Source organism: Sesamum indicum, linkage group LG6 (genome assembly GCF_026168435.1).
Source record: "Sesamum indicum cultivar Baizhima isolate 11 linkage group LG6, ASM2616843v1, whole genome shotgun sequence".
NCBI classification, from domain to species: Eukaryota; Viridiplantae; Streptophyta; class Magnoliopsida; order Lamiales; family Pedaliaceae; genus Sesamum; species Sesamum indicum.
Window position 1 is genome coordinate 8,324,421 of NC_142662.1, and position 26,951 is coordinate 8,351,371.

Here is a 26,951-nt window from a genome sequence, read left to right on the forward strand (position 1 = left end):
GTTTGCCTTCTGAGCCTCAGCGTTGACTGACGATGATATCGCATTGATGAGAAAAATTAAGAGAGTATCATCTCCGTAGCGTAGACCAAGAGGAACGGACATAACATACATACATGTATCATGTATAAAGTGTAGTGTACAGATTGATTCTCTCCATTCATATTGAACTCAAGTTAACTGTTCATTCAGACTTGTTAGCTCAAAAAGACGACGCATAGACAAGCGTCCGTCATCCCTTCAATACCGCTATTATTGATCTGCGTTTTTAGTCATCTAAAATCATTACGTCAGGTCAACTACAACACTCAATCTACCCATCAATCCAGGAGCCGCAACGTCCCTTTGAAATTACCAATTAGGTGTTATGCCTTAACACATCCATCCTATTACTATAAAGTTTTACTAAAGATGCTAATTAGCCAACTCACTCGGCCTATGTGAATCACCAGTTTCCTGGTTCAAGCATACATTACATCCCTAATTATAAAAATAAAGTACATAAAGTTTATGAATTTGCAAGCATGTACAACGCTACTAATATAAACCATCTGAAAGATGAAGTGGCACAAGAGAAAAATAAAGGCTACAACACCAAAGTAAATATCATCACGAACCAACAACGGGAGCTCAGATCTTTATCGTAACATTATCCACTCATCTTCAAGCTCAGTAAGTAGTCAACATGGCCGCACTACTGTCACCTTCTGCAACGCAACCTTTTGCAGTTACTCTTCACAAGGAGCACAAGCAACTTCTTTGCTCAAAATCTGAGAAACTTGCCTCATCTCTCAACCACTTCTTTGATATGGGGAAAGCGGCCTGCCCAGGAAGAATATCCTGCATCCGGCATTATCATATTATCATTCCATAGAACATTTGGATTAAAACCCTAGAGATGCATTATGCCTCAACCCAAGAGACATTTATTCAAAACAGGAGTGGACTAGACATGTTACCTTTAGTAACTATCTCATGAAGATCAGACTCCGAGTTGCTTTGATCAGACATCAGATCCTGTTTCTTTCGTTAGAAAACAAAGCTGTCAGTATCCAACAAAATATGGGTCGTTTAGTCTTGCATTAAGTGTGGAATGGCAGTCCACAGGGTGGAGAGAAACCTTTTGGGGTTGGTATCTAATATAAGATGCCAGGCACCAAGATTAAGCATTCTAGAAACAGTAAAGTGAGAAAATTAAATAAATAAAATAAATCAACACTTCATTTACGCAACATTTACACCAATACATGATTCATTTTACAGTGGCCTGAAACATAATCAACACTGAAACAACAATATGAGAAATATGCAGCATGAAGCTCATTAGACCAAATCTCAATATATCAAAATGTTACCAATATGCAATCCAGAGCATAACCCTCTCAATTACCCAAAATAAATAAATAAAACCTGATCAGATCATAACAGTCTTGGTTCCCCGTGAATTATGCCAAAGGATGTACATAAACCCCTAGTCGACCGAACCTGCCAACCTTTCAGGGCATTATATAGCATTGGACCTTAAAATGCAATGCATCTAAACCAGATTGCAAATAGTCATTTGAAGTCAGTGTTGTAACCTTAACAGTTTAACAGTTGTCTGAACACATTGTATGCAACATACTAGTTAACAGCTGGTAGAAGTTTAAGCATTCATTACAAAGCTCAGAATAAGATAAGCATCTCAAAATTTCCACTCCACAACTCAACGCACAGATTCAAAAAATATTTCAGAGAGATAAGAGGCACCACGTAGAATTACCTGACAACAGGTTTCCAAGCTTCTCTTCATGAGCTTGGACAGAGCAATCAGGTCCTCAGTGCTAAAATCTGGATGGCATAGAAGTGATTCCTCAGAAGTTGAATCAAGTATGACTGAGCATATGCTTGATGCCATCATAATAACAAATTGGTCTAGCGCGTCCTCTGCACAATGATGTTGGAAATGTAACAAAATTTTCAAGGGGGGGAAAAACAAATAAACAATCAAATAAATGGTTTCCAAGCACACGGTGCATGACCATTCCAAACTTAATAGCCTGTTTCTCAATGACAAGGATGATTGAACAAATAATCTCCAATTTTTTCTTAGACGTTGTAGATGGAAACAGTCTCTACGGCATAGAAGACATTTTGTGCAGAACTAGCACTGAGCTGAAATTGAACACAACCAACATGTTGGTTTACAGTGCTTGTGAATATGCAGAAGGTTCATAAAGACCCACACCTGCCTTAGCTGCAACATCCTCATTCTTCATTGTATAACCTCCAAACAAGCTTCCCTCATCTTATCAGATATTCACCTAGTGGCAGGGCAATCATTTTTTAAATTTGTGTTTATTAGTCAAGGCTAGCACCATAGAGTCCATTTTTCTGCTTAGTGCAGAAATTTCTTGACTCTCTTAAGGAAGAAATAACATCTTAGTATAATGATTGCCTAATCTAAACTAGACAGGACACAACCAACATCATCTTCGGGTATCTAAACAACGCAGCACATTATGCTATATGAATGCCCAAGATCCATTTTCTCTTCCCAACGTGCCAACCACCAACCATAATATTTTTAGCATGCCACACTGCATGTCCCGCAACATGTCTTCTACAGTAGATCCACATCTTCTACGGCTATTTAACGTTTCTCTCTCTTTAACACATCCTTTTCATCTTGATTTTCCCTCATGTTGTCAAGCATCGTTATAATAATTCAAAACACAGAGGTACAGAAAATATACATGCAAAGCAAAATATAACAACCAAATAGATAGACACTTCCAACCAATTTAACATTAAAAAAAAAAAAAACAAGATATCAAAGTAGAGAAGCAAACCTGTCCAATGTGCCAATGCCTGCAAAAGCTTGACAGAACTAATGTTGTCCAAGGAAAACCAAACTTGCTCTCTCTATTCATGAAAAAAGAAATGGAAAGTGTAACTTCCACTGCTCATATCTTCTTATGTTCATTACCACATGTAGCAAAAGGTTATACCTTTAAAAGGAAATTCAAAATTGTATCACAGGCCAAGAATATGGTACTATTGTCCTCAATTCTAGAGCGGCTTGAATCAATCAAAGAAACAAGGCACCCAACAACCTGTCATGAAAACTGAGAAACTCAAATGAAAGGCTCCCAAGAAAATGCAGATCACTGAAATGCAATACTATCTGGAACCAGTTTAGGGTCTGTGTGCACTACATGCACGTGTATACATGAAACAAGAAACAACAAATATATTATTAGAAGGGACATCTGTGCTCATGTAATTTTTATTATGCTTGCCCTATAAGGAAATTAACAAAAAAGAAAGAAAGATTGTTTAAAAGATTTCTTACAGCTCTGAAACCCCCAGCAGAGGCAAAGACTTTACATCCATCATCCTTCATTGTAATTTGACACATCATGGGGAGCAAAAAGGAGATGGAGTAAAAAGGACTGCCATTTAAAGACATATCGGAAAGGTCAGTCAATATTATGCAACTGCAGGAGGCCCATGAAATTGTACAGTACCATGAAATATCTCAAACCTAGACTCATCTCCCCCTTCAACTGACAGCATATAATCAAGAAGACCCTCGACCTTCTCCTTGCATGCACAAGGCGCTTCTGCAAGATAGCTGAAACAACAGTACAGACTCAATCAGATTTTATGATTAGCAGTTTCCATCTGGTCCTGCTGCTAAGGTGCTGTAAGCACCTTAGTGTTATCTACAGCCTAAAATCATTTCAAAGAAACACCTCTGTGAGCAGTTGATTTCCTTCAGCATAAAATCATTTCAAAGAAACACCTCTGTGATTAGTTGATTTCCTATTTGTTCCTTCCTATAACATAAACATTGCTAATACTTAGTGTATGCTTTATTTGTGGCTAAAGTATATGGTAGATACTTCTGAGTTTGTTGGAGTTAGTGCATGCCCTTAGATTGTATTATTTATATTCTTTCAATTAAAAAAATCCGTCAACAGCACTAACTAAGCAATATTCATGAGATGTGCCTCTTCTGTTAAGAAGGGAATGCAAACTTGCATAATATAAGTGTGAACAGAAGAACTCGAAAGATTCAAACAACAAAACAAGTAGATGTCTAACATCAAATCAAATGGCTACTAATACTAAAAGAACTGGCGTAAAAATACCTCCCAACTATTCTAACAGAAGCTAGGAGGTCATCCCCTTTTCTCTCCCCATGATCCTGCAGACATCGTTTTAGAATGAACAGATTCAACCTTACACTTCATTGTTTCATACAAAGAGATAGATATACCTTCGCATCTTGCAAATAATCAAGGACCACATCAATAGTCTCATTGAGCCCACCGATGATCTTGGTGACAGTGCTTTCACTAATGATGGAAGAGGCATTTGATCCTGCAAAAAATTGCCATTGTCAGCTGAAACATCAAGAGCATGTAGCTGACTGATTTACTTTCCCTAGAACCAGAAATCGAACAAGAGACTGTTATCACAAAAGATCTCTATGAACAAGAAGAGAATTCCTCAGACCAACAAATCTCTAAAGGCCAAACCAAGAGCTCAATGTGTTTCAGGATTCATCAGTGCTAGCCATCAGATAGAAACAAACACTACCGATCAATTCCCTCAGACTGTCCCTCCCAATTCCTCAACCACACACATCCTGCAACCTCTGTATTTATCAATGTGTTAATAAACTGTCTTACCTGACCATAAATGTTCAGTTCCTCAAACAACCTAACAGAAATCTAATGGTACACACCATCTATGATCACTCCATAACAACTCTCTCTGAACATAATAAAACAGTGACATTTTTCCAAACTCGTATTTGCATCATCTAGCCAAATAGAGAGTGTAGCAACAAGATAAAAACAGAGGTATTAGACAATTTATCATTACATACCTTCATTTTCACCAAATTTTGAGATGAGTTTGATAATTCTTTCCACCAATGAGAAGGCAACACCAAGATTCCTTAGCTTAGCAAGAAAGGTTTCAGCATTTGGAGGACAATTCTTAGAAGCTTCATATTTTAAGTATGCTAGCTCATTTAAGATAACAGCAATTTCAATCCTAGATGATTCCAGAACAAGCAGTATACACCTGGATAGACAAGGAGAACTCACTATGTCAAACTACAACAAGAACATATTTAACACATAAACAGGTGAAAAGGGCACAATGGAAACCAAAGGAGTCACTTTCATTACTCACCGGTCAGCAGGGAAAGAACTATGTGCACCGTGTAAGGTTGTTGGTCCAATTAACCATTCTTCACCAACAATGGATATGACACACTCAGCAAGAAGAAGAGCCTGAAGTTTATCAGCAGGAGCTGCAGATATAGCAGCAATGAGCTTCTCTCTAAGCGATATAGATAATATTTCCCAAGGAAAAGATCATAACCATCTAACAGAGAACTTTCAACTACTACCACACAGAACTGCTGGTAGTTGACCTACTTCTCTTCTGATTGAATATGATTGTTTTCACTGAATTTGAAAGAACCTGTAACATTTGAATCTCATTCACTCATAAAACATGTATTCTCAATCCAACGTACCAACTCGATTTTGCAAAATGTCCATAATGCCAACAAGCATGCTAGTCGACCAATCACAATTCATTGACTGAAGGGCTGCATGTAGAGCTCCCTAATATCAGGTAGAGAAGCCACAAAAAGTTCAGAATGGAAGCATTAGAAGATGAAGAATTATAGGCTGCACTTGACATGTTAGAGCTTAGCAGTTGACCAGAATTCAGAGGAAATGCTAGCAGTATACAGATAGATTTGGGGACAGCCAGCAAGTATATCAGCAGTAGAAACTGATTTTTCACACCGATAGTCTGGAAGCCATTAATGAAGGTAACTAAGCATTATATATTATATCTAAATTTTAGATTGAGATTCATTTGTTTCAGAGAACATGAGAAGTAATAAAAACAATGTACATGCCTTCAGGTTGTACAAACTATGTAATCTTTCACATGAAATTATATATTAGTAGGCAAAGTTAAAAAGACATCATGGCACAATCCTCATTCATTTAGGGTAAAAAGTAAAATAGCAAGGGACTACAAAAATTGCAATTTTGGACCAGTTTATGCTGCACCTGCAATTGTCCAGCATATTTAGATATTTACCCAATCACTTTTAAACTCCTGATATACAAAAGCCAAATAAATCCCGAAGTAAGTTGATTACAAGACAAACTTAGATATTTACCCAATACATACTTTAAGGATAGTGTTCTTTTTCCCTTCTGGTGTATAATGCATTGCATGCATTGACTCCAAAATATGTACAACTAATTCGAAGGTCATGAACAAAGCTAGGGGACACGGTGATAGGGTGAAAACCTCACATACAAGTTACAACATCAAACCTACAATAGCAAGGCAGGGAAATTGTGCACTTTCTTCTTTAGTTCAAGACAAGGCCACATTTGGAGAAAACTGCTATTCAAATTCTGGTGAAGTAGTGCACCTTGTAATTATATTGAGCATAAATCTCCGAGAAGGCAAAAAGAATTTTCATACCGAATTATTTGAGGATAATATAGTAGAGAGGAGGTGAAGTGCCTCAAATTTCAAAGAATTGTGTAGCAGAGCAAATTGCTTTGCTATTGCAGCCACCTGGAAAAATCAGGAGACAGGAGCTCTGATTAGATACATAAATCAGAAGGATAATTCAAAATTAAGTACATTCTGGAAAACAAAGTAATAAAGGCCAGTGAAAACTGGAATCACCATTTTGGATAACTCTGATGGATGATCAACATAGACTTTTCCAGCAGGCAGCTTGCTTATAACCAACTGAACTAGTTTCATCGCAAGCTCCATCGAGTGTGAACCTATGCCACATTTAGCATCAGATTCCGATCAACAAATGTTTGGCAGAGGAATCACAGGGTACAGTTTCTACATTTTCATTGAGTATATGTTTGTAGCCAACTCTTGTAAGCTAGAGATGGTCCAGAATTGTGAGGGCTGGTTCTAGGGATTTTAACAAAAGAGAACATATGATGCTATGACTAACATATGAAAGACATTACATCTTGAATAGAAGCCATCCATTAACCTTTGCAGCTTAGCTAATTTATTAATTCCAGAAAAAATTGAAACTTGTTACCATCTGGTAAAGTAGGCATTTGAGACCCCAGAACATCCATGCCTCCTGATTCATAGAAAGTTGTCACTCCATCATGGTGAGCAGTGCACACCAAAAATAGAAATTCGAAGCACTCGTCGCTGAGAGATGAACTGAACCTTCAACTCCAAACAAAAATATAATAAGTTTGAGAAACAATACATTTAAAGTGAAGCTGACAAACTAAAAAACTTGATGATAACAAAAACTACACTTGTGTTATGGCTTGCTAAGAATCAGATATTGAGATACTCCAAAAAGGCAAAATATGCATGAAGTTGACTGGGAAACTATATTGACTTGAAGACATGGAAGTCGCATTATCAAGATCGTTGGTCTCTTGTTCCAGTGAAAAGTGCAGATAAAGTATGGAGTAAAAGAGCCCAAATAACATTAAAATCATCTAAGTTAGAGCTCAGATGTAATCGACAGTATCTCCAAAAAGATCATCTTCTAGTTTGAAATGCATAATCCATGGAGGTAAGCTCAAAAATTGAGCAGAAACCACAACTGGCATCAAACAAGAGAAGAAGAAGATGGGAAGGTATAATAAATACATACTCGGTGGAGGTAACCTCCAAAACAAGGGGGACTTTGGCGAGCATGTCATCAGTAGCAGCAATATGGGAAAGCCTAGCAAATGCAGCAAGCAGGGTGAGGGACAAGCGCAGATAAGCCTCACGGTTGGGATTGTGGGGTCCAGCAGCGTGTTTGCCCATTCCGGTGAGTAAGAGGCGATGGAGGAAAGTGGACCCAATGGCGTGGTAGACAGTGAGAAGAGTATGTTGATCGTTTTTGTCACAGTATTGAGTGACCAAGAGAAGGCCAGCAAGGCGTTGGGAGTCGGTTTTGCCTCTCAAGAGCTTCAACAAATCTTGCAAGGAAGGGGGAGAAGAAGAAGAGGAGGATGGTTGAGTTTGATGATCCATCATTTGAGAATTGAGGGAGGGGGTGTGTGTGTGTGTGTGTTTGGGAGAGGGAGAATTCCAGAAGAAGAAAAATAGAGAGTAGAAAGGGGGGAGGATTGAAATACTAAGTAGAATTGGGCTGTTGGAAACATTTTATTAATAAGTAATTGATGATGAGTCCAGTCTCAAGTCTCAAGTCTCAAGTCTCAAGTCTCAAGTCTCAACATTTGGATTGGGCCCTTTTACAGAAAGCAACTATTTAGCGGAGTTAATTAATATTATAATACAAAAAAAAAATTATATTATATAATTTTTTTTAATTATATAATAAAAGTATGTCGAGTCGCAATTTCAATAAAAAAATAGAGAAAAATGCGAAAGGGCCCGACTTGGCCACTTTTCCTTTTTTTTTTTTCGTTTAATAAATTTGTATAATTTAATTTATATATAATTAATTTTAACAACATACTAAAATTCAAAAAATAATAAAATTAACATTGCATTAACTTAAAAAATTACAATTAAGGGTACAAATATAATAATTATTTATTTTGTACAATTGTTAAAAATTGCAATGAATTATACAATTACAAATATAAAAAATGTCCACTCATTCCACAATGCCGTCTGTGGCGTTGACGTCGAGGTCTTCTTATTTCCTCGCCCACATTTTGCACTGGCTCATTTTGCGCCTCATTTTCATCACCACCGAACCGACTTGATGTTGTTGCAGAACTTGACTCCACGTTGTCACGATATGCACCAAACGATGGAAATGGAATTGGTGAAATATTATATCCTTGTGCATATGCTTGATTAATACCAAGACCAAGGTCAAGAGAATAATCTTGTGTTATGTTTGGCATATATGGAGTCGATTGAAACCATTCGTCTTGAGACGGTTGAAGTATGTAATAATCTTGAGGCGGTTGAGGCACGTAATAATCTTGAGGCGGTTGAGGTGGATATATTATAGAAGGACCAGCTATATCCATTTCAATATCATGACGTTCAACTGAACCAGTAGACATTCGGCTAGAACTTCTTCTTTACCTGTGGGATGTTGTGGGAGCATCATCGGATGGAGAAGCAATTTGTTGTGGCTGTTGGGTTATAGCTTACTTGATAATATGTAACCCATGTTCAAATCTATCCACCAATTGACTATATCCTTCAATATTCGATGGTTAGATCGACATAAAGTTTCAAGGGCATTCACCTCATTTTTCTAAAAATTGTAGAAAAATAATGAGTCTTGTGTTGTTAAAGAAATCTAAAATAAAATATGTAATATTATATAACAACGTACCACAACTTGCAACATAGGTGCTTCTCCAGGTTGGTACCCGCTTTCCACACGTCTATTAGTGGATGACGATACGAAATTTCTTGTTATGTTGTAGTACCATTCCCAATAACCTCGTTCTGTTTCCTTTCTATTCGAAATGGGTGGCCTCTGTACAACCGTGTCATATCGTCTTTGCCATCTAGTGATATATTGTATGTGTTGCAGGGACCAATCCGCGCCCGTGTGATTTTTACGGGAAATCTGATGGAGGCTCATATCCTGGGTATCCGTCGATTCTGGTACGTTTTGCCTCATCCCCAATTGGCGAACAACCCGTTCGGGACGATGCATTTCAACTATCGCGTAGAATATCAATGGACATGATGACCTCCACAACTGGGGGTTCAATTCATCGGCGTAAGCCATAATGACATCCGAGTCCATGTCATTTAGCACCCCCTTCGCTACAAGTGCTATGTCTACCATAAACGTCATATTTATAGTAATACCTGTGTTCATATATATACATTTGCACATAACCATCTAATTAATTTGCATACGTAATCCCAACGTCATAATGACATAATCAACCCACAACATCATATATACAAATCAAACACCACAAGTAATCTGCCACAGTGAATCTCTACGCCTACGTTCTCTTTATACAATAAAATGTATTTTGTATTCTAACTGACAAAGATGAGAAACAACATACTGGCCCGACCTGCCTGAGTATAGCACGTAGACCTAATTTTCAACAATCAGACACCTCAAAGTCTACTCCTGAAAGAAAATATCAACAGAAGGATGAGTCTGCCACTCAGTAAGTAAATAACCAGTCATATCTATATATGTATATCAAACACAACCCAAACAAGATGAACAGGCAACACGCATGGAATACAATCAATTTAATTCCAACATAATCAGCTTTATTACACCACATGACTATCTCATAACAAGACAACCAATCAAACTTCATTTTCCCAGTTTGCTTACCAAAAGGTGATATTGTGTTTTTCCCGTCAACTCAATCTCACCCTTATTAAATTTAAGTGAATTCCCTTGACAGTCGGCTCATCAATCTCATTTCGCACATAGCATTTTCTTTTCGCACATAACATTTTCTTTTCGCACATAGCACTTTCTTTTCGCCTTATAGGCTTTTCAACACATCAAGGGGTATTCACACCACAATTATATTCAATTTTCACCATTCCCTCATTTCCACATATCATCATTCTTGTAAGCAACTAGTAACGTAAAATCATATATCAATACATTCTCATTCTCAGACACTCACAACACATCAAACAACAAACATAATATTTCAACGTACTTTCTCATTCCACGTACACATTATCGTTAATCAAATTACATCATTCACCACTCATATATATTTTCAAATAAATCAAAGTCAGCATGAACCACAAAATCATATAATAGTAATACCACAAATAAAGAGGACATATACAGATAATACTAATTATTTACTTACCTCGACCTTACAACGCCTTTATCTATTCAATAGGTAGTGGTTCAGTCTTTTCATTTTACCCCGTATCATATAATGAATTATACCACATACAGTTAATATATCGAGAATATCATAATTTCTTTTAAATACAATATTAAATATTATTGGTACAATTTCTACTAATTCTTTAATATTCCACTTCTATCAAAGTACAAATCTTCATTTTTTTTTCTCTTTATTAACATACCATTTATTAAATATAATTTTTGGAATATTTCTATGAATTTTCTATCAATTTCCCGCTACTATACAATTTAATTAAATAACAATACGTAGAATTGCGTATTTAGTTAACAATTCCGATGAAATTGTATAAATCGGCTATAGTAATATTTAATATAACAAATTTAATAATTTAATTAACCAACGGTATCATTTTTATATCCGATTTGATATTTAATTCGATATTATTTTAAATAGCCAAACTCATAAAATATTCCGGTTAAATAGTACACCGCTTAGTATAAATAATATTTAATAAATGGACTAATTAAATAATATAATTATATAAATTAATATGAATTTTTTTGAAATTAAGATATTACCTGCTCGACGAACGCACAGATTTTCGTAGTGTGTGTTTAAGGTGTAAATATGTGTGATAAATTGATAATTGTGTGTGTAATAGTTTAAAATGCACACATATATATAGTAGAAACTAATAAGTGGGCGGTGGAAGATGGCCCACCCCAATTTCCTTTCTTTCCTTCTTGTTTTCTTTTCTCTTTCTTTTATATATATATATGTATATGTATTATTTACTAATATATATATATATATATATAATTTACATATATATAATATTATTATTTTATTAATTTAATTAGAATTTTCTTAAAATACCCATCACGTCCTTTCTAAATTTTCTTACTTAATATATGTTGTCCCAAAATATTATAACGAACTCCAATTTAATCCGTTCAAGTTTTATTATATTCCAATTATGGCCTATAATTTATTTACCAATTAACTAAATTTTCATAAAAATTTACCAATTAATCTCCAATTATATATTATAATTTTTTGGGGCGTCACATGTCATACGGCTGCCATATGAACTGTAATAAATACAAAGATGTAAATTAATACGAATTTAATTCATGGTATAAATAACGAATAATATTAAAAATAAGTTACCTGATCCGCCTGCATCTCATCCAATATTTTTCGTATGACTCGGACAGTTCCCCGTACTGTAGTGGTGAAAGTGTGCTGACAATTCCAAATAGCACCATATGGTGCTGCTGGGAGCCAGCGATTGTTGTCCATTTGGACTTGGCCCATAAATAGTCGTTGGGCACCAAGTCCAGGATAAATTGGCGTAATCCGTGACCATGCCCAAATCTGCACGAACAATAAAAATATGTGTTATTAATGAATATTAATAGCAAAAAATGCGTAAGAGTTTTTAAGTCAATTTTACCTGTAGTTGCAGCGCTCCACCAATTGCCGCTTTGCCTTTTGTGCCGGCATTGCATAATTCGCGATATAAAAATGCCAGCACAGCACTCCCCCAACTATAGTTTCTCACGGTTTCTATATCTTCTAATTTTGAAAGATATAGTAATGAGACATAGTTACCTGCGGAATTTGGGTACATCAATCCCCCAAATAGAAGTAATACAACGGTACGTGCGTACTGGACGACGACATCGTGGGGAGTGTTATAAGTGATCTCGACCGCCGCCAAATGAGATGTAATTGCGGATGTCTGTAGTCTCAAGCCCTTCAACACATTTGCATCCGGGCTAAAGCCTATGTAAGTAAGGCAATATTGCTGCCATTATTGTGTTGTGCGGTCGAGATTAATTTCAGTCACCGGCTCGCCGTCTATTGGGAGTGCCCATATTATTTGAATATCTTGTAGTGTAATTGTGGCTTCCCCTATACAAAAATGAAAAGTGTGCGTCTCCGATCGCCACCTCTCCAATAATGCAGTGATGAGGTGTTGATTTAATTGAAGGCGTCCGTACCTATAAACTCCATAAAATCCTATTTGGTGTAGGATTTTTTGTACACGTTCCGACATATTATTTTGGTGAAAATGAGTCCAAAAGCTACCATCCGCACGCCGTGAAATTAGTACGGCATCTAGGTCACCTTCCGGAATATCGTCGGACCTATGTTGGGCTTGTTGAGATAAAACAGTCCCATCACGAGGTCCATACACAGAACGTCTATCTATTTGTACAAAAAATAAATTGAAAATAACCTCAAAGAAATGGTTTTGAATGTAGTGAAAAATTGAAAGTTGAGAGTTTTGAATGAAGTGAATGTCGACAACCCCTCCGTCAAATTTATAATGGTTGATGGCGGTGAAATTTTTTTTGAAAAAAATTTAAAAAAATTTAATAACTGGCCGCGGCCAGCCTTGGTCAAAGGCTGGCAGCTGCCAACCTTATTAAAGGCTGGTAGGTCGCGTACCAATTTTAATTTTGCAGCGTATTTTGTTCTGAGTACCCGCGTAAAAATAAATATGGTAGATTTCATCACTAGCCACAGTATTTTGGACATGTATAAATATGCTATTTTGGCCACAACAGATTTCACGCCATTCTCATATCAAATACATTTCGAAATTTTTACGTACAAACTTGCACAAAAATGTCTACTTCATCTTCTCGCATTGAGATTTTTGTGTATTTCGGTGGTGAATTATCGAGCGATGGATGGTCTGTTACATATGGTCAAACGCCCATTGCAGCGATGAGAATCCCTCGTTCATCCACTTACGATCAATTTCTATCAAAAATCTACAAAAAAATTGGTGTTGATAGCTCTCAGTTTTCGTTAAATGTATCTGCAAAACATTCGTGCCAATACCTCGGGCGAATAAAGGAAACGCTCATATCAATAAAGAATGACGATACGTTGTCATTTTTTACTGATCCTACAGCTGGATTCCCACTCATGAAAATTTTCGTCGAAACTGTGCAAATCCACCACGAGATACTCCACAAATTGGCGGAGATTGGGGAGCTTTTGATAACAACTCACAAATGAGTCAACAGTGGGGGGAATACATGGCGATGTTATCAAGCCAAGGGTTTCTGTCATCTTCCAACTACGAAAATTTCACGGGTACGCATAACACTAATTTCGGTGCAGGTACTTCTAACATCGATTTTGGTGCAGGCACATCGAATTATGAGATAGAGTGTTATACTCCCACCGTGGTGTCTGTTACGTAAGGGCTCGATAACATTGAACTCAATTACACAGAGTCCACCCATTCACATACTCCATCCACCTTCCATTTTATACCAAATTTTTCACAAGACACTGCCGAGCCAAAAGACCGTATTGCGGATACTTTGGCTAATGAATCAAATGCAGCTTCCGAACCGGATGAAGTGGATTATCCAATTTCATCGGAGGATGGAATACAAAATTTTGACATAAATGTTGTGGCCGAAAATTTTGCACAAGGTACGTCAACAGCCTCTCAACCGGTTACGCCACATCGAACTACTCAGCAAACATTTTACCGCTCTATACCATTTTTCAAACAAACATTCCCGGAGGTACCAGTGGATTCCATTGATGTACCGAACTTAAGATATGCAAAATTTTATGACAAAAACGAAGGCAGACTTGATGTGGGAATGCTTTTCAAAAATAAAGAAGCTTTAATCGAGACGGTGAAAGATCACTCAATACGATATGCCCGACGCGTGTATTGGGTAGCTGAGTGTTCAAAGGTCAAGTGGAAAGTATTATGTAAGCATAGCACCGAAGGTATATATATATATATATTTGATCATATATGTATAAGCATACAAAATTATTCGACTGATTCGTGTTTTTTTTTTTTCAGCTATGTGGTGTAGATGGGAGCTGCGAGGTATTTTCAAACAAAAAATGGGAAGGTGGACAATATCAAAATACGGAGGGGACCATACATGTATATTGAATCAAATGTTCCTCGAACACGGTAATTTAGATAGAGTTTATATTGCGTCTTTACTGTTAGGACAGGTAAAATGCAACCAGTCGTACGGAATAAAGCATGTCATCCAAACTGTGAAAGACCATACCGGATACGATATACCATATCAAAAGGCATGGTACAATTTGATGATGGCACGTGAGATGGTTTATGGCACATGTGAGAAATCCGTTCAAAAGCTACCCAAATACTTGGGAGCTCTCCAAAAATATAATCCAGGAACGATTGTTGAATGGCAACACAAAGCCCACGACACATCAACCGATGCATATGTGATAGGGTACGTATTTTGAGCGTTCAAGCCGTGTATTGAAGGGTTCCAACACTGTCGCAACCTTATCAGTGTAGATGGGACCCATCTATACACAAAGTACAAGCACAAGATGTTGATTGTTGCTGCCATGGATGGAAATCAACAGGTACTCCCTCTTACCTTTGCAATTGTTGATGAATAATCACATTTATCTTGAAAGTGGTTTCTTAAATAATTGAGCAGACACATTATACGGGGGCGACGGGGTATCTGCCTTATTTCTGACCTCCATGCTGGTATCACAAGAGTTGTACGTGAATGTTCGGATTTCGTGCCACCTAACGGCGTGCACCGATGTTGCTTGCGGCATGTGTGTTCCAATTTCAACAGTAAACACAAAAATATTGTGTTGAAAGATCTTTGTTGGAAAGCTGGCTCTGAATATTAGATCAGAAAATTCAATTGCATTATGTAGGAGATAAAGAGCCAGAAACTAAAGGCGTTTCAGTGATTAGATAGGATCGACAGGAAAAATGGACAGCATCACATGATGGTGGATGGCGATGCAGAATTCTGACGATAAATATGTCGGAATGCATAAACGGAGTATTGAAATGGGCCCGTTGCCTACCATTGACTGCAATTGCTAAGATGACGTTTCAGCGAAGTGTCCATTATTTTCGTGAAAAGTTAGCGAGAAGTACTGTAATGTTGGCCAACAACCAACTGTGGACGGATTTTGCACATAAGATGTTCACACGTTGGCATCAAAATTCTGTTGAACATACCGTCACCAAATACCATCAGTTCTAACAGTCCGCCTCGGTTGTTACAAGACGTCACAGTGGACATGGAGTCAACACCCATGTTGTCAAAATTGCGAATCGAGAATGTTCTTGCGGCAAATGGACTCAATTTGGTATTCCTTGCAGTCACGTTCAAAAGGTATGCGCTGCATACATGATTAATGCTACATCAATGGTGAAGGATTATTACGATATAATGGCTTATAAGAATACATATTCTAAGTCATTTGAACCTGTGCATTCCGAAAATTATTGGGATGTATCGGGATTTGAGTTGGTCCACGATCCTACTATTCGCATCTCTTCGCGCCCTGGTCGAAATCAAACAACACGTATTCACAACGAGATGGATTGGGCGCAAACGCGTGCACGACAACAAGCCCAACAAAGAAATTCTTCAACACAATCAGATGTGCCAGTACCGGGTTGCCAGGATTAATTGTATACTTTTTGTATTTTTTACAATTGTACAAAAATGTACACTTTTACATTTATACATTTAATTGTAATTTTTTACAATTAATACAATGTTTTATAATTTTTTGGATTTTAATATGTTGTTAAAAATTAATTAATATAATTAAATTATACAAATTTATTTAAATATATAATAAATGTATAAATATATATACCTATATATAAATTACAATATATATAATGTATATATACATATATAAGTTACAATATATATATATATATATTATAAATATACATATATACATTTAAACAAAAAAAAAAAAAGGAAAAGTGGCCAAGTCGGGATTTAAAATCCCGACTTAGTGTGGTGATTACAAATCACGACACCAAGTCGTGATTCAAGATCCCGACTTGGGCCCTTTTGTATTTTTCTCCATTTTTTTATTGACGAAATCGCGACTCGTCATATTTTTATTATATAATTAAAAAAATTATAATAATATAATTTTTTTTTGTAATAAAATATTAATTAACTCCTATTTAGCCTCAACATAAAAACAACCTTAATTTTTTTATTTTTTTATTTCTATCTCCACAAAATACACTAAAATAATTAAAAATAAATAAATAAATAAATTCAAACCCGCAAAATCTGTATTTATTAGTATAGTTAACACTCTACTCCATCCATCAATAATCTCTTTGTTTTTTTTTGGTCCCTTCATTCTGATGACATATATATATATATATTCCCATTCCCATTGAACAAGTACAACTACAATATTCATCTCCATCATCCTCCACCTTCCCCTTTTCTTCATATATATATTCCCTACTTTCAATCACAATACATCTCATATATATTAATTATATTATCCTTTTATATATCCATCCATCAATATCAATATCAAGATGGAGGTGGAGGTGGAGGAACATGAGATGACCAGTTTGAGGGCCAGGCGAAAGAAATCCTCCGTCGGCAGCATTGCCTGTTGCTTCAGCTCCACCCCCCACCACCGCCGTCGCTCCTCCTTCGACGCCACTTTTTCTTCCTCTGATTCCATTCCCCATCCCAGTCCCCGCATCTCACCCTCTACTTGGATTAAATCCATGACCACCGATTCTGACATCATCAAGGGCAGATGCCGCAACTTCATCTCCCGCATGACCCGCCACCGCCGCCACTCCTCCGCTGATTTCAGTTATGATCCCCTCAGCTACTCTCTCAACTTCCATGACGATGCTCCCTCCTCTGACCACGAGTTTCGCGCCATGAATTTCGCCTCCAGGTTACCCACCTCGCCGCCTACGCGTAGGACGATACCCAAAACAACCACCCCATTTGATCATAATTTGCCAACAACACCCATATCCATACCCCAACCCTCCGCCTCTCACCCTACTGCTAACCAAACGACGAACAACACTGAGCTGTCGTCTCCTAGAGCGGCGGCGGAGTTGAGGAGGAGCCTTGAGGCTGATCAGGAGCCAATGTCGCCTGTCGGAATGTCTTCAAACCGGAATATATTAGTTCAGCTATGTTGATCATTGAATTCATTTCATGTCTTTCTCATCCTTTTTTTCTTTTAATTTCTCTTCCTTTTGTTGTTTTTTCATATTTATATATAGGAGTATATTTTTGTGTTCTTTCTTGTTTTGTTACTCCACCATCACCAATATTTCAATTCTTGGTTTCATCCTGTTAATTTCTGGTTGCGCGGGTATTTGTGCAAGTATTTATGATTTCTATGTTTTCTTACCTATATATATACGTATTATATACATATATATATATATGGTTTGTTCTTGCAATAATTAAATGTCATATTCATATGCATGCTTGTTAATTAGAACGTTGGTACATTTTATTATTTTGAAGTTCAAACTTTTATTAAAATTTCAGTTTTTTTTTTCTTTTAATTCATTCATTTTTTGCATTCTAAATTCTTGGGCAACCTAGTATAAGGCTTAATCTTCCTATAATGGCAAAATGCATATTTGATGGAACCGATGGGATGAAATTGTCAAATATAAATGATTATGCAGGCAGCGCAGGGCTGGGCTGAGCTTCACCACATTATTAAAATAATTGTTTTCATCCCAGTTTCCCATTGATCTTAAGAGCTTGTTCTTTGGGGTGGTCGGATGGATTTAATTATGGTTGTCTTAAATAATTGCTGTAAACTTCCAGTCCATATTCTCCATTGTTTCCGCGATTTTCATCATCTCGCCCAATCTATTGTCTTGGAAATGTCCATCTTTTTCCTCAATCCTCATCATAACATACCATTGTGGATAAACACATAACGAGACTTTTGACACAAGAAAATTACAAAGTAAAGCTAAATTTTACACATGCAAACTTGCAACTCATCTGCCTTTCCTTCCATTTATATTCCTTACAAATGTTCACGCCATCTTACTCAACTTCATCGTTCATTAAGCTACACAGTAAATAACCAATCAATATTTCGAATTTTACATATATATTCCGAATAATACACACATGACTAAATTGGACATCATCATTCCCCTCTCCTCACTCCTCCCTATTCTTTTCCTTTTGGTAATAGATGATGAACTTCACACTGAACGTTTATACATTTACAAGAGAAGAACACATAGGAAAAACCAACCACAATTGTAAACCGGCACAACAGAAAGCAGCTGGCTTCCAGTTGTTTACTTTAGAACGTACTGTACCTGTCATCCTCATTTGTCACAAGGTAACATAAAATGGCAACAACAAATACGAAAAAGGATGAAAGCTCCATTGCTAATGCTCCCCAACCAATTACACCAGCATGCTTGAGAATAACCGGTATAGCAATGCTGCCAACTGCTGAAGCACCAGTCAGGAACTTAGTTGCATCTATCCAACTGCAACATTGATTAGGATACCAAAATATAAGGTCACAAGGATCTTTAAGAATAAATTTACGTCAACTGCAACAATGCGGTGGAAGACTATTTATACTTCTACATATAAGATAAAGATAAAATGTTGGTGGGGGAAAACTTTACCCACTGCTTGACTCGGAATAGAGAGAAGAAGTGTCAGACCCAGCAAAGAAGATTAAAGGCATTGGTAGAAGAACATACATCAATACTGCAAAAGAACCAAGAAATAGGACATATTTCAGATTCTCAGTCATCCACTTAATGATTAGTCTTAAGGTTTGAGAAGTCAGATACATGTTCAATTTAACAGACCACTAAACAACACTTTCTCGACTTGATGTCATACAACCACCACATTAACACCTCCACACTCAACCATATTGTGATGCATGTCCTTTCAGCATTGGCATGGTTAAATGTACAACCATTTTGGGATCAATAAACCATGCAAAATTGTGGTGCTTAAGATTACATGAAAGAGGAAGCCCATATTGGCTTATGAAGATGTAATGAAAATCAAACTATATGCAATCGGAAACATCATGAAAATATTCTAATGCACACATTCATGTATAAATCATGATCAAAGGTAAGTGTCAAAGTCATGCAAAACATCCATGGATGTTCAGATGCAAACAAACTAGAAAGTTTTAGAAAAATAATATGCTTCATATCAAAGAAAGAAATACTTTTCGTCTATTTGCCAGTTACTCAGAGGTGCAAGCAAAAAACTCTGTGCATTTACACTTCAGAGTTGCTGTGCACATAAACCGTATCTACAAAGATTACGAATGTAACAATTGAAAGCTGTAGATTTGATTTGAAAATCTGATGCCTTCTCAATGTGTGGAAAATTGATATAATTTTGTTGATGCTTCTACTGTGCTTAACTTCTTGCACTTTTACACTTTTCAGCTCCTCCAAGGAGGATGATTCCAAACTAAGTCTTCACAATTAAAAAGTCATAATCTCTTAATACTTTTCTGGACTTGTGAAAAATAAATAATTACATATCTTCATTCATATTTTATAAAAAAATTATTCTTTGTACTTCTAGACTTTCTGCTCATCCCTAGAGGAAAGGTTTACCATCAGAAGCCACTTGGTGCTACTGGCATGGTGGTGAAATACTCACAACTAAATACACAAAACATCCGGATGATTTCCTAGATTTGGGAAATAGAGCTTCATTTTTTTAGTAACAAGGTCTCCTAAATGAATACAGCTTGATCCTCAACAAAATCTAAAAACTTCTCGCCAATGCTTAAAAGATTAGTATAAGCAACATAACCTATATGTGATATGTTTTTTGAACCATAGCATCATCATTTAAGCAAAGAAAGATTGCATATAGGCACCTGTCAACATAGGCCACCAATTATTGTATAGGGCACATGCCTGAGACATAATAAAAATCATCAGAAAATTTGACCAGAATGAGTAAACAAGATTCGATTGCAAGTGAATAAGTCAATGGTAAACAAAGCATAGTATGGAAAGGACCAGAATTTGCAATACAATTCCTCCTGATACAAGAATTGCTAGCATGGCAAGTTTCCCAGACTGCAAGCAAGCTCCCACATAACGAGGCAAGTCTGCCATCCTGACCTTGAGCATAGAAAGATCAGCTTGTAAAAGATACTGGATATATATTACATCCTAGTAAAATAGTATATTATTAAGATGAAAAGAAACAATGATAGAGGATATGGAATAAAATTTTGCAAAGCTGACACCGTTGTAAACCCTTAAAGGAACATATTCAGCTATACTGAAATACAACCAAAAATCCATGTCTTAAATATAGCAGCTAATCTTGAACTTCTCTTTTTAAAGTTCAATGCTAATGGTTTAAATAACTAGAAACATCTAAAATGACTAGCCAAAAGAAAATTGGCGAAGAAATTTGGAAAGAGATCAGAAAATTCATCAAGCATAAGCATGAACAAAAAGTGTGTGTACACACAAACACACACACACACACATATATATATATATATGCATAACTTATAATGGAAGATAGATTGTTGTTAAGATGGTGGAATATGCATTAATGTATGTTCAAGTTGAAGGAAATCATTTTGTCATATTTGCTTGAATCTATGTCCAATTTATTCTCCCACGATCATGATAGAGAGCTTTCCTCATTGTTGAATGTTAGAATAGCTTATTGGAGTCAATATAGCAAGATGCTCAGTAAAAGGGTTCCAAGTGTGTTTTTCCAAGCCTGGCAACTAAACTAACAATCGAGGCATTTATTTCTTTCATCAAAATAATGTGTTACTTTGTTAGCTACCACAAGCATTATCATTTTTCCGTCAATTCAGTAATCTGTGAAGGTAACAAATTAGAGAACTGATGGTCTACATCCCAAGGACAAGCAGGAATGCAATCCCACAGAAGCCACAAACAGACAATGATCAAGAGAAATCAGCAGGAAGATAATGCATTATTCATCATCCTTTCTTAAGAATAATTTCAGAATCAGATTAATCTTAATGGATTTTTCATAATGAGCAAACAATGTGTTCTGAATTACAACTATCTCATTCTTGAAGCCTAATAAACCATGAAAGGATGTTTTCGACTTCAGAGAATATTGCCACATATTTGAGTCCAATAACCATTTCAGAGAGGCGAAAGCCATGGAACTGTGCAAGCCTTAGGTCTTTTAGTTCTTTATTAACCCAGCAAATGACATGATGAAGTAGAAGATACCCGAGCTTACCAACCTCGTCATATACAAAATCCTCGAAAACCCAAAGTAAATGAGCAACCAATTTTTTCCAACTGGTTGTCTCGTAAATAATTAAAAATGCGTTTATGCCCTTCAAATCCGTCCAAACTTCTAATTATCGGTTCCTGCAACATCTCAAATATCTTCTAGTTGTGTTACCCAGTAAAATAGATCATATTTCTATCAAAGGTCTTCAGATTTAAATCCACTACGGTGACTGCCATGAATCTTGGTCGAGTTTTGGACACAAAAGAATCATGTATGTTTCTAAGTAGCATAAAGTTCGAGTGTTTTATCTGGAAGAACAAGAAGTGACAGGACATCAGAGCCTGCGCAATTAGAATCAGAGAACGCACACATCACACTCAGCAGATCATGAAAGTGAAACTGCAGAACAGACATTTTTCCATTGATGGGTTTTGATGAAAACATACCAGGGGGCACTCTGAGAATTGGAGACTTCGAAATCAAACGAAGATAATTAGTGGGTTTTGTGATTTTGATCCCCCCCCTTCCCTCTTCCCTAACAATCATCCAAACAGAGGATAGGTTTCCTGCCCTCTTCTCCAGACTTGACAACAGTCTTCAGAACGGATGGGGAGAGAGTTAAATACACAATTATTTTTTTTTTCATATTGTATTTTAATTTTCATTAAAGAAATTAAAAATATTTAATATATATATATAAAAAAAGGGAAGTTATAAAAAGTTAAGTACGTGTAAATTGACTAGTTTTTCGCTGATACTTGTTGTCTTATTTGATCTTTTTTGTGTTGTTTTTGTAATTGTTCCTATATGGGTTCCTTGGAGGTTACTCATACACGTTGGGACCAATATTTCTCTGGTTACCTCTTGGTTTTGTCACTTGTGCTAATCTACTTTATCTAGTTGTTTGTTGTTTTATCTTTTGCAAGTCTTATGAACCCTCTCACATGTTCAAAGGCTGCTAGCCATACAAACATGATGTCCACGTTAATACTTATGTTCATTGTTTATCCTTTTGTAATACTACACATACTTTGGCTTGGCCTTTTTGTACAGATTCATTTGCAGGTGTTGTGCGATCCACAACGTGGTGGGATAACAAAAACCTTTTTGACTTGCCATCATTTTTTTACGACACCTTGTTCGGGTCTTTTGTTGTAAGGGAGTAGTACTCCTTATTTATTGTTGCTCTATTTGTAAGAGAATAGTACTCCTTGTTTATGGTTTTACTAGAAATTCTAGGGAGGTAGCTCTCCCCGCTGTAACTATTTTATGCGTTTTAATATAGAAGGATCGGGGACTCCGAAAAGCTCCACTCTAGATGGTTTTTATTAAAAAAAAAAAAAAAAAGGTGTAAATTGAGAAGAGTTCCCAACTAAATAATTATCAAAAGAGGAAGAAATTTTAAAAAACCGTGACGAAATAATGTTTAAAAACCAAGACCCAAAACTGATATATGAAAATAGTGCTGCAACTTCATAGTAAGAAATATTTTTAATGTCTTTAAATTTAGTGTAATTATAAATAAATTTTATATTATTTAAAAAATTATATCTTACACTGTTTTCATTTATTTTTGTCTAATAAATAAATTTTTTCTTGAGTTAACATACAAAAATTGCTAATATTAATAAAAAATTAAGTAAAAATTCATATTTATCACTGATTGATTTATTAAAGGTTAAATAAATCTTTTCTAATCAAACTAACCTTATACATCTTCACGCATTAATACATATGATGAGATACATTTTCAACCTGATTTGATCAGAAAATATTTATTTAACATACAAGTAAGTCATAAATCAATTAATCAGTACCAAATATGAATTTTCATTCATTCATTATTATTATTATTAAATTAAAAACATGTTATAAATGCCAACCCGAATTTCACATTATGTGTTTTCTAAAGTTATTGTAAAAATCTGAACCCATCAAAATTATTCTAATTTTGAAATCAACTTGACATTAATTCCTATGGGTATTCATAAAATTTATTGATACTAATAAAGACGGATCGCATACACTTATTTCTATAAATAGTTTACATTAAATTTTTATTTATTATTTTTTCTCATCATTAATTTTTTACTTTTTATAGTCCATCCAATCCAATTATGTTAAATTCTTAATTATTGTTACTCTTTATATTTAAATCTTCACAATTTCTTAATTTTACATCAATTAGTTTATATAATTTAGATAATTTTAAATAAAAACCTTTCCTAACTTCTAGGGTTAATTACACTCCTATCAAATTTAGTGTAATTACACGTAAACCTTTTGTGATTTGAAAAAGTGTATCTAGCACCCTTAGGTGTACTTATCTAACAAATAAGTCTCTTCGTTAGTCAAATTCACAAAATTTATTGATATTAATGAAAATTAATTTTGATTTACTTTGCCACATACACTTATTTCTATAAATAGTTTACTACATTAAACTTTTATGAATGATTCTTTCTCATCATTAATTTTTTACTTTTTTTAGTCCATCCAATTTTGTTAAATTCTTAATTATTTTTCTTTATAAGTTACTCTCTATATTTAAATCCTTACAATTTCTTTGAAATTTTACATCAATTAGGTTTTATAATTTAAGTAATTTTAAATAAAAAATATTTCATAACTTTTAGGGATAATTGCACTATCCTTCCTTGAGGTTTTGTGTAATTACACATAAACCTCCTATAATTTAAAAAATTACATTTAGCACACATAAAGTTTACTTTCATCTAATAAATAAGTTTTTCGTTAGTCAAAATTCACCAAATTTACTGATATTAACAAAAGTACTAAATTAAAATTACAATCAAAAGGCACCCGCACCATGTCAATTGCATTGTCATTTTGCTAAATTACCGAAAACTTTATAACAACCACCACTTTGCCAAAACTTTGCACAACCTTATTGTTATGCGCCAAGATCGCATGGGGATAAATGTCGAATTGGTATCATATTATAAGGTATTTTGCAATTTTAGTGTCGTATTTCTAAAATATCTTGATTTAGTATCATAATAGTAGATATGACAAAATTTATACTATGATTTATGAAAATTGTAATTTTAGTACCCTAATTTATGAATCAATAATTTCATTACCACACTCTATCTTTTGATAATATTATTTTTAGTTTCTTAAATTTTATTTTCTGGCAAATTTATTCTGGAAGCTTAGGTTTTATTAAAGAAATATTTATTTATTACATATCGATAATTTAATCCATAACAGATGATAATTTAAACACTAAAAGGGAATGGGATGAGACGCCTACATACCACCGAGATTCATGATAAAATACCAAATCAGGAGAAATGAAACGGATAGATTTTTGAAAATTTATGATGTGGTCGAGGTTTTTACTAAGGAATAAAATTGAAAATTTTACCTACGGCACAAGTGAAATGCGATTTTCGAGAGGGGTCCTTTTACAAGAAAAATAGTCACAATCAATGAATAGTGCTTGGGTTAAAAAATTAATATTTTTGGTATTTATATTGTTGGGAGTTATATGGTGCTGTTGGTTGCATTTGTTTAATGTGTGCCTCGTATATGTTAAATTACTTTTTTACTCTTATAGGTTAATATTTTTTACCAATATACATCAACTTACAATTCTAAAAACAATGATTAAAGGAACTAATTAGAAAGAACTAGAGTCGAATGCTTGGAAAATCTTTCAAGATCTAAGAGAGATTCAAAAGACAGTTCAAGACTATGATACCTATGAAAATAGATCTCTTGACCCAAAAGCTGTATGAGATTGTAAGGTCCTTAATCTACACAAGGATCTTAAAGATCTGAAAGTCGAAGTCACAAATTTGAAGAAAAACCAAAGAAATACCCCTGAAACATCCATATTTTACCAAGATACAGGAGATACCTTCGAACCAGTACCCCTTTCTACATTAGAGAATAAGGCGACGGAGATTCCTAAACCAAAGATACGGGAATATTCAATCATAACCATAAAATACTGGAGATATCAAGGTTAGATTTATCATATCTATAGGAGTTATCATAATTTTTCCCAATTGGGATTGTGGATTTGGTCAATGTTCAAACTAAAAAATCACTCCAGCACTACCACCGCCAGTGGAAAGTACATGTTCAAATGATCTCTCACAGGATCATCCGATGAGAGGAAGTATTGATTTCCACACCAACGCCAATCTCAATGTTTGTATGAATCAGGTTAAAAAAAAAAAATCCAGGATAGAATCCACGAAAAGTGCCCAAGAATACACATAGGGCAACAACAATGCTCTATGGCATATACTTAACCTAGATATTATGTGAAAGAATCGATATGGGCTGGAACTTGTTAAGAATGCAACGGAAGTATGAAATAAGCATATCTAAATTTTAATCCAAAAAGGGAACTAGTCCCTTAATCCCAGGCATTCGACACTCTACAAGCATAAAACAAATTTGAAATAAATAAGTTGCTATTGTAACATAGATTGACGGAAATGCAATCACGAAGTTTACCTTTTCGATTTGAAAACTTTCTTCAAACTTTTCTCCTCCAACTGTGTGCTCACACAAAGATCAACGAGATCTCCTCTACGTCGAACACATACAAGACCATGATGCATAACATCGAATCTCGACAAAATTATTTTGAATGCTAATTTGTAATATGGTCGAATAAAATGCAAACAGAGGTGATGATTATTCATAAAGATTGTAGGGTTGACATCAAAATATATAGTTGGACTAGAAATGTATTTGTTGCAGGGGTTTGCTGGTAGCTCAAAGAGTCACCACACTAGTTCGGCCAACCAATGCACTGAAGAGCTACAATAATTTGGTCGTATTCGAATACACTACGTTACTGCATGTTTATATGAACGATAACTGACCTATATAATTATTATCGACATGCAGTGAATATTGTTTATATGCATTAAAGAAACATAAAATTGATCATGAATAAACATGCACATCAATTATATATATCCTGCAAAAGAAAACATCATTTTCTATGATATGAAGTAGCATTTGTATTATAATTTCTTTTGTGAGAAATAATCAA

The 26,951-nt window shown here is 35.3% G+C and overlaps 2 protein-coding genes across 8 annotated transcripts; both read right to left on the reverse strand.

Annotated features, from left to right (window-relative positions):
* Window positions 1-434: 434 nt before the first annotated feature.
* LOC105164540 (neurochondrin family protein) lies at window positions 435-8,147 on the reverse strand. Of its 6 annotated transcripts, none has more exons than XM_020694482.2 (16): window positions 7,685-8,147; window positions 7,106-7,242; window positions 6,724-6,827; window positions 6,514-6,609; window positions 5,537-5,627; window positions 5,188-5,308; window positions 4,877-5,076; window positions 4,262-4,365; window positions 4,134-4,189; window positions 3,524-3,613; window positions 3,332-3,431; window positions 2,988-3,092; window positions 2,829-2,901; window positions 1,760-1,827; window positions 957-1,014; window positions 435-837 (listed from the first exon to the last, which is right to left on the reverse strand). In XM_020694482.2, exons 1-16 carry the CDS (start codon window positions 8,053-8,055, stop codon window positions 782-784), a joined length of 1,830 nt encoding a protein of 609 aa, XP_020550141.1. In that variant the 5' UTR covers window positions 8,056-8,147; the 3' UTR covers window positions 435-781. The 6 variants fall into 6 exon arrangements, with proteins under 6 accessions (XP_020550141.1, XP_011081499.1, XP_011081496.1 ...); XM_011083197.3 differs by having other exon boundaries at window positions 957-1,020; window positions 7,685-8,146; XM_011083194.3 differs by having other exon boundaries at window positions 1,760-1,923; window positions 7,685-8,145.
* A 10,500-nt stretch (window positions 8,148-18,647) lies between these two features.
* Window positions 18,648-22,515, reverse strand: LOC105164539 (Vacuolar protein sorting 55 (VPS55) family protein). 2 transcript variants are annotated; one of them, XM_020694255.2, is made up of 5 exons: window positions 22,357-22,515; window positions 20,689-20,788; window positions 20,544-20,583; window positions 19,309-19,393; window positions 18,648-19,164 (listed from the first exon to the last, which is right to left on the reverse strand). In XM_020694255.2, exons 2-5 carry the CDS (start codon window positions 20,785-20,787, stop codon window positions 18,972-18,974), a joined length of 417 nt encoding a protein of 138 aa, XP_020549914.1. In that variant the 5' UTR covers window position 20,788; window positions 22,357-22,515; the 3' UTR covers window positions 18,648-18,971. The 2 variants fall into 2 exon arrangements, with proteins under 2 accessions (XP_020549914.1, XP_011081494.1); XM_011083192.3 differs by having other exon boundaries at window positions 20,689-20,793; window positions 22,357-22,514.
* Between the last annotated feature and the right edge of the window lie 4,436 nt (window positions 22,516-26,951).

Coding starts and splice junctions, on each gene's coding strand:
- LOC105164540 (XM_011083193.3), bottom strand. CDS start 8,055: ATGATGGATCATCAAACTCAACCATCCTCCTCTTCTTCTTCTCCCCCT. Junction 6,828..7,105: donor AATGCCTACTTTACCAGATG/GTAACAAGTTTC, acceptor AATGTGGCATAG/GTTCACACTCGATGGAGCTT. Junction 4,366..4,876: donor AAAATTTGGTGAAAATGAAG/GTATGTAATGAT, acceptor AATTTTTTGCAG/GATCAAATGCCTCTTCCATC.
- LOC105164539 (XM_020694255.2), bottom strand. CDS start 20,787: ATGGCAGACTTGCCTCGTTATGTGGGAGCTTGCTTGCAGTCTGGGAAA. Junction 20,584..20,688: donor GAATTGTATTGCAAATTCTG/GTCCTTTCCATA, acceptor ATTATGTCTCAG/GCATGTGCCCTATACAATAA. Junction 19,394..20,543: donor TTGGTGGCCTATGTTGACAG/GTGCCTATATGC, acceptor GTTCTTTTGCAG/TATTGATGTATGTTCTTCTA.